Source organism: Agrilus planipennis, unplaced genomic scaffold (assembly GCF_000699045.2).
Source record: "Agrilus planipennis isolate EAB-ADULT unplaced genomic scaffold, Apla_2.0 scaffold45, whole genome shotgun sequence".
Taxonomy (NCBI): Eukaryota; Metazoa; Arthropoda; class Insecta; order Coleoptera; family Buprestidae; genus Agrilus; species Agrilus planipennis.
In genome coordinates this window covers 406,360-414,661 of record NW_020438890.1, presented here as the reverse complement: position 1 = coordinate 414,661, position 8,302 = coordinate 406,360, and the positions used below count along the sequence as shown (strand labels likewise).

The 8,302-nt window shown below is 35.8% G+C and overlaps 1 protein-coding gene across 1 annotated transcript in view; it reads left to right on the top strand.

The window, feature by feature from the left end:
• Positions 1 to 7,514: 7,514 nt before the first annotated feature.
• The window catches only part of LOC108737455 (lachesin-like), a gene marked incomplete at its 3' end in the record, with an annotated part of 362,784 nt that continues 361,996 nt past the window's right edge, over positions 7,515 to 8,302 (top strand). Inside the window, exon 1 of the mRNA XM_025981839.1 lies at positions 7,515 to 7,823. Within this exon, the coding sequence (XP_025837624.1) occupies positions 7,748 to 7,823 (76 nt within the window). The remainder of the gene's footprint in view (positions 7,824 to 8,302) is intronic.

Below are 8,302 nucleotides of genomic sequence, written 5' to 3'. Positions count from 1 at the left end.
GCAAATGTACCTAATATCTAAAAACAAAACATGTGTCGTACATTTCAAAGTTAAGTAACATCATTAATCAATATCAAACAGATTTTCTGGTTTTAATTTTTGTAAAAGTAGAAATTAAATCGTTATAATTTAATGACACCTAATTTTCTATTGATATTAATGTCAATCTGCTGTCTATTTTGATCCATCTTGATCTTAAATAATTTTCTATTATTTTTAAGGTTCTTTCCCCAAAAGATACAGACACGGGTAGGATCAGTAAAATTTTTAAAGCTATCACAACATTAGGGAAAATTCGAGAAGCTTTACTGTAGGGGCTAATCTTTGGATTAGAAATTATTAGGTTTCATTTAAAAAGGCTTTTCAGGGATTTTTTTTCAATAAGGACATTTTTCTCTAGAATCAATATAGAAACGGCAATCAGACAGTGAAGGTTGTTTTTTAGGAAAAATTTCTATGGTATGAAATAAAGAGCGATGGTTTAGAATACTTTTGCCTATGTATTTATACAAAATAAATTAAGCAGACGAAAATGGTCAGTTCACCATACAGATGCTGATACCGGCACCTACATTTAGATAGTTTTAATTGGGCTGTATCGTAAAATTTTGGTTCGCGTTACTTAAAATTTCGCTTTCAAGTCTATTTTTATTACTAGTCACAAAACTAGCGAGATTTAACAAAGAGCGAGGGGTGAATAATAAAAGAAAAAAGGAGCAAGATGTTCAGTTGAGCCAGCTGCGACAATATTGAACTGCATAATAAATTGTTTTGTTACACGAAGTAAATGAAAAGGGAAAATTTACTTAAATATTAAAGCGATATATTTACAATTTATCCCACTATTCCGTTAATTTGTTAGCGAAAATTACAATTTGGATCCGAATTTGTAAAAATAAAATCCCAGCAGAAATAAATTTACTCGATATTTTTATTTTAGTTGACATTACAAATTTAATGGTAATAATTAAGAAATTTGTCCCTGCATTTTAAGTCTGTAATATTTTCCGCATTAAAATCCATTGCGTAGTTTTAAAGATTTAAGCATACATAGCGACAGACAGTGGGGGAAATGCGTTGCATGATTTCGTTACATAGCAACTCGCATGAAACGAACTTACCCTACCGTGCGTAAAGAAGTTTCACTTCATACGTCAAAATTGAGATTATCACAAGTTACCTAATAAATTCTACTATTTCTACGGCAATCTCTGTCATTTACAATCGAAAATTGTAATTTTTGTGTTGTTATAAAAATTTAGTTTCCTTCGTGTAGTAAATTCAAAACTTTCAACCTAAAAAAGTAAATCCGTACCTGGTTTGGCCGCCCATCTAAAAGTGCCGCCACTGGCAATTGTCCAGTCGTCTGGGTTGTTTAGACGTCCTTGATGAGCAGTCCCTTCGACTTACAATCTACTGCAAAGCTGGAGAGCAGGCAGGACAAAATCACCGAGCATTATGGCCTAGAGGCCTAGACGCCTACAAGTTTAGACCACTGCTTAACATTCAGGAAGACACTGATTCGATTCGGTTTACGTTTTTCAGTGGTTGTTTTTTGGATTACTAGGGGTTGTATAATATTACATAAATAATCCTTTACTTCTCTTTTGTCTTCATTTCGTCCGTTTCATCTTTCTCATCCCAACTACTACCACCTAAAAGGGAAACTGGAAAAGCCTTTTCGCCCTACCCCGGATAGTTCGAAAAGACTGTCCGCCCACCAGCATTAGCAGCTGGTGGAAATGAAACGCCCAACAGCTTTCTTTTTTTATCTAAAATCTGTCTAGTCCAATTCGATAAGGCATCTGCTTCTGTTCCAAGTTTTTGTCGTGAATATTGTTATAGTATTTGTTTTTCTTGATTATTCTTACCATTTTATGTGCTTTCCTTCCATATATTTTCTAAGAAAAGTTTGAATAATGTTTCCTGAATACATAAATGCCTGTTATGTACACTGTAAATAAATTAAGAGAGCCTACGTGATGTAATACAATGTTTCTGAACTACTGTTTGGACTCTACTATTTTTGTTGCCCTAGAAGTATTCCAAACTCCGCTAAACATCAATGTGAATACCATATATCTACTAACTGGTCTAGGTTGTAGCCACTAGGTCAGTAGTATTAGCTTAATTTTTTTTACCAGGTGTCACATGACTCAGTTCGTCAGTTCCCAAAACGTTGCACGTGGTCATAGCGTCATTAAAGTATTGTTAGTGTTGAAAAATTTAGGGAAAGAGCAAATATAAAGATAGGACACAAAAAATTAGAAGTGGCTGATTTTAGGTATCTAGGAAATCAGATAAGTCAGGATGGGGGGAGTAGTGGGATATCAAGCGGAGGATAGCGCAGGGTCGAGTCGCCTTCAATAAAAAGAAGTCACATCTATGCTCGCGAACGGTTAATTTAGAAATTGGAAAAAGGTTATTAAAGGTGTAGGTTTGGAGCTCAACGCTGTTCGGGTACGAAACATGGGCAGTGGGCACAGCGGGAAAGATAAGAAAAGAAGCGTTCGAAATGTGGTGTTACCGGTGAATAATGAGGATACAGTGGAAAGAGAAAGTCAGAAATGAAGAGGTATTAGAAAGAATAGGAGAACAAGTATCCTCTATGGAAGTCAATAATAAATACGCGAGATAGGTTGATAGGACACCTTCTTAGGCATGAAGGTCTAGTCAGAGACATATTAGATGCAGAAACAGGTCTTAGGCGGGGTAGAAGTAAACCTAGATTAAATTACTGTTCGCAAATAGTAAAGGATCTGGGTTGTTCTGGTTCTGGGGAAATGCGAAGAATAGTTAAAGATAAGAAGGAGTGGAGGTACGTGTCTAACCAGTCCTGGGACTGACGATCTTAAGATGAACGGATGTGGAAAGCAGGTAGTTAAAATTAACATATCTCCATACAATTTATTCGGCATTTTTATAGAAATTAATTTTACTATTCACATTACCACGTTCGTTCTTTAATAGTGCATTACGTATCCAGGGATGAAAAAGTTCTTTTCAGACTGTATGCCACCGGAGCCGAAGGCAAGGGTGGTAAACATGCAGTCTGAGATAACCCTGTTCCTTTCCAAGGTACGTATACTATTTTTTGTCAAATTTGTGTGGAAAGCTCGTTATTAAATTGATAGTTGGCCAAATAACACCAAATTATTTGGATGTTAAGTGATTGTAGACTGAATCACCGTCAAATAACTGATTTCCGCGCATGCGCTCAATGACTAATTTCATTGCCTCTCCGATTGAAAAACGGCTGAAAAAGAACCATATCTTCCCTAATTCATAGCACGCAAAACGAGCTTTCTGTGGTAACATGACAAAAGAAAATATTTTCTGACTATGATATTTTAGAGTTAAAATAATAACTAGGTTTTAATTTTAATACAAATATTCATTTGCAAAAGGAACTCCTACAATGACATTATTTTTTTCCGGTAATAACGTCATATATCATGTACAACGTTTTCTATTTTGTAGTAATTGGCACCTACTTATATCTTCTAATACGTATTAGAAGAAAATTTCAGTGATACGTCAATTTTTGATTGCGGAAACGCGCCACTCGTCCGGGTGATTTCGGCCAAGGCGTCTGGGTCGGATGTGCCAAGACGCCTTAATTTCCTTCTCTCGCTTCTAGGTCGTAACACGGTTAAAGGTAAGTTATCGTCTGTATTAGTCATAGCGGAGCGCAATTCACTCAAGCGTATTCCGGGTAATTGTCTTATGAATGTTGCCGGAGGCGCTATTGTCCCCGTTGATTTATAGAAACAAGCGAATTACCATGAAATGAAGCGTCTTGCTCTCACGGCTGCGAAAACGTCATTCACAGCACCGACCGATAAAATATCATTGAATACAGCTACAGCTTAACAGAAATAGCTTGGCTCCTGAGATTTAGAGAGAACGGCGCAAAAGAGAGAAAGAATGAACATTCGGAAGGAAAGAGATGCGGATTACCGCTCGGTATTTCTCGTATTATACAAGTAAACTTATCCCAGGGTGTTTTAATTATATCGGTAATATATACACGAAAACTAATAATACCCTATAAAAAATAACTAGAATTGTACTACATTAGGTATATAACAACATGCAGATCTTCATTTGAATTCCGTCAAGAAGAAGAAAGGTGTACCAAAACATTAACGTTTCAATACAACACACAATAATAGATTTTGTGGAAGGAAAGAAACCAGTTGAAACATGCTTAGAAAATTTGCAATTCAATGTAAACTTTATTTAGGTCATCATCATCATTAGTTGGTCACTCCTAAGACTGCTCCTCTTAACTCCCGTTTCTGCCTCTAATGTGTCTCTAACTAGGCCTTCATGCCTGAGAAGGTCTCCTATCAACCTATCTCGTCTGTTTTTTATTGACTTCCATAGAGTCCTCTGATCTCCCATTCTTTTTAATACCTCTTCATTTCTATCCACGGCATTCTCATCATTCGCCTGTAACATCACATTTCGAACGCTTCTAACCTTTTCTTTTCCGCCGCACCCACTGTCTTTGTTTCGCACCCGTAAAGCGCCGCTGTCGTTGGCAGGGATAGAAATCACTTCTTTTTATTCAAGGCGAAACGATCCTGCGTTATTCTATGCTTTATATCCCTACTACTCCTTCCGTCCTGATCTATCTGACTTCCTAAATACCTAAAATCAGCTACTTCTTCTAATATTTTATCCCCTATCTTTATATTCGCTCTTTTCCTACTTTTTCTTCCCTTGCATACCAGTATTTTTGTTTTACTTTTATTTATTTTCATACAATACTGTTCTGTCAATAACGTTTCCATTGTATTTAAAGCTTTAAGCTCGTTTTAGTGCAGTTCCATTCTCTCTCTATGTCCCTGTCTTTCGTTTCTCCTGCCTGTTTTAGTATTTTGTGTGTCCTTGTACCTAACCTATCCCGCGTTTTAAGAATTTTCAATTTAAGATTGGTCTTCATATGTACTACGTTATGATCGCTATCTATACCTCGTCTTGGATAACACCTACAGTTCTTCACTTGATTTTTAAATATTTCCCTAACAAGTATGTAATCTAACTGATATCTCCCTAAATCACCTGACATCTTCCACGTAAAGCGCCTCCTAACGTGATGGTTGAATAAATTATTCGCGACGGTTAAGATACGTTTATCGCAAAATTCTATCAGTCTATCTCCCCTATCATTTCTATTGTCTAATCCAAAAGAACCTGCTATTGCATCGTTTACCTATTATTGCGTTAAAGTTTCATACAATTATTAGGCTTTCCTGCTCTATCACTAAATTTAACACGTTTTCTATATCTGCGTAAACCGCTTTAATGTCTTCATTATTGTAAGATAATCATGTAGGCATGTAAACCTTCACTATTACCGTTCTTACCGGTTCGAGTTTAATTTAACACTAACTATCATATCGCTTTTTCGTAAACAACTTTTTACACTCTGTCCTGCTATCCTACGCATTACAATTCCAACCACGATTTACCTTCCAGCGATCCTCCACCGACTAATTAGGTACCGTAAAAAATACTTTATTTTGTAATAAGCATACATTCTTCTAAAATTCATTAAGTTGTGTACCTACTTGCATTTTTAATTAAATTTNTCAATATAATAGATTTAATCAGCTTCATTTTCTTCTTTTTCATCATCTTCTGTATTATTCTCATCATTTTCTGAATCATCCAGTTTATCGCATTTTAGTGGAATAAGGCAAAAAATCACGTACGTTAACCACTCTAAACAATCTTGCATTTCAACAACGGACTCCGATATCGAAAAAGGTTCTGAAATCGTTAATGAAGAGACAGTTAAAGAGATCTTATGTGTATAACTAAATCTAGGAAAGGTCCGTGTACAAATCGTATCGAATCTCCTCTTACCCGAGAAAAGGTAATGGTAAAGAAACTTGACGCTTCAAAGTGAGGGTCAATACATTCGATAAAGTGGACCAGATATACTGCACCAGTTCGTACATGGGACCGAGCGGCATGGCCTAGAGGTTTAGACCATTGCTTAGTATTCGGGAGGACGCCGATTAGATTCCGGGTCCGTCTGCCTTGGTCCAAGTTTTCCTGTGGTTTCCTCGGATCACTTAGGCAAATGCTGAGGCAATAATATTCCACAGATAATCTTCCATTCTCTTCTGTCTTCATTTCGCCCGTCTCATCTTTCTTACCCGAACCACCACCCACTCATTCCCACGATTCCTGAAAGCAGGCTGAAGAGGGTCTTCCGCCCCACCTTCCGGCGTAGTCCGGAGGGACTGCTCGCCCACCAGCATTACTGGCTGGTGGGAATGAAACATCCAAAAGTTTTAAAGTTTTTAACGTGGGAGGTACTGAAAGTAAGATTCACCGGGAGCAAAACATGATTGATTGTTTGGTTCTATGCGTATTCGATATTATAAAATTAAATTTGGTAAGACAAATATTTATTAGACACTGTTAGAGAGTAAGAAGAGTAACGTAATCAAAGGTTGATTTAGAACTGAAGAATTTTGAATTTGAATAATTTAGGAAAATTATGAAGGTGGAGCTAAGGGAACAATAGTGAGATAATATGATTTGGAAAATTCCGAAGACAGAAAATATAGAATTAAGTTGTTGGACCCAAATCACCAAAGAAACCCTTCATAAAATAGCAATTAGAAAGGACAGCGAAGTATAGACGTCATGCGGTTAGTATGCGAAGTTGAAATGTTAATAGGGATTATAGAAAAGTACAGTAATACAGTCATTTGCACAGATAGGTAGAACACAAAAGCTTTAGAAGATAATGTTTAGAATTATTTACACAAAAGATTTACATATTTACTCAACGACATTATATATACACTGTGCTTTAGTTGATGCTGCTCGCTACAATTGAATAAATCGACAATCAAGGCAATTCTAGGTATTTTTTTCTATATTCGAGGTGTTATTAAAAACGAATCAGATGCAACACGTGTGACTATTATTTCGAAAGCAAAGGCCAGACTTTGGGAAAAATAATTCATGGATTCTTCGCAGAAACAACGCTCTGGCCTACAATGTGTTCTCTTTCAGATGTCCTTCGCCAAAAACTACACGCTTTGGTTCGAGTATCCATTGTTTTCACGTACATATCTTTTTGCATCTCTCAAAAATCAAATAAAGGTATGTTAAAAAGAACCCATTTTCAGCCTGTAAAAATCGTCAAATAACAAAATGGCGCAGATATTAAAAAGCATGTTGAAAATAACTTAAACACTGGTTCGAACAATGGAGAATTTGATTGCAACTGTTTCCAGTGTAATATTCATTCAACTATAATATTGTTCTGGGTTTTTTGACACACCCTGTATATTATATGTATATGTTGTATGTAGATAATCATTCTCATTTTGTTTAGCAGACAATAGTTTTCGTGACATGCACAAAAAAACTATGAGGGCATAAAAATGACTTCCATTTTTTTGCAACCAATAATTTGATAACGTCTCGCTGATACCGTTTATATAAAAAGTTGTTTTTCTATTTGTTTCAGACTCTCCGTTGACAACCATATTTATCTATTGAAGTTAAGAAGGGGAAGTATATACTGAAAGCAGTAGTAGGTAAGTGGTAGCTTTCATGGGGTGGAAAATTTAACGAGACATCCAGAGTGACTTGCAGCGTAAATAAGTGTTTACCGGACAGGAAGTGAAAATGTACGAACTTCCGATGTATCAGTGGTTTCAAATGTCCTTTCGAACTCGGGCTTCTAACAAAGGATAATACAAACGTAAAAATGGGTCTTTCTTCGATATGGACGGTACTTATTTTGTCCATTTTATTGGAGCACACGCTGGATACATTCACGCAAGGTAAGTGAATGTTTAAGAATAGTGTTTTTGCATTGTTTTTATGGCGGAATACATTTTACATAAAATATAATTTTGATTACAATAAGGCGATCTTTGTACAGCAAGTGTGGCGATTTGATAGTGTTTTTAAGAAAATAATTAATTTTTTAAAGTGGAGTATTAAGTGTGTGGTTGTATATATTTTTTGGTATGTCTGTGAAAACTTTATTACTTGTATTTGTGTGTTTGGAATTTCTGTATTGTTGTATTATTATTGTGTAAATATTCTTTTCTTATAATTCTATTTCTATACTTACTCTATTCTATACCTGCTCTATACCTATTCTTCAGCTAAACGACTATTTAATTGCCTACGTACTTTCCTATCATCCCTTTTAACAATTCAACTCTGTATACTAACTGCATGACGTCTATAATTCTTACTTTTCCTAATTGCAGTTTTATGGTCAGTTTCTTCGGTGATTTGGGGTCAAACTTAA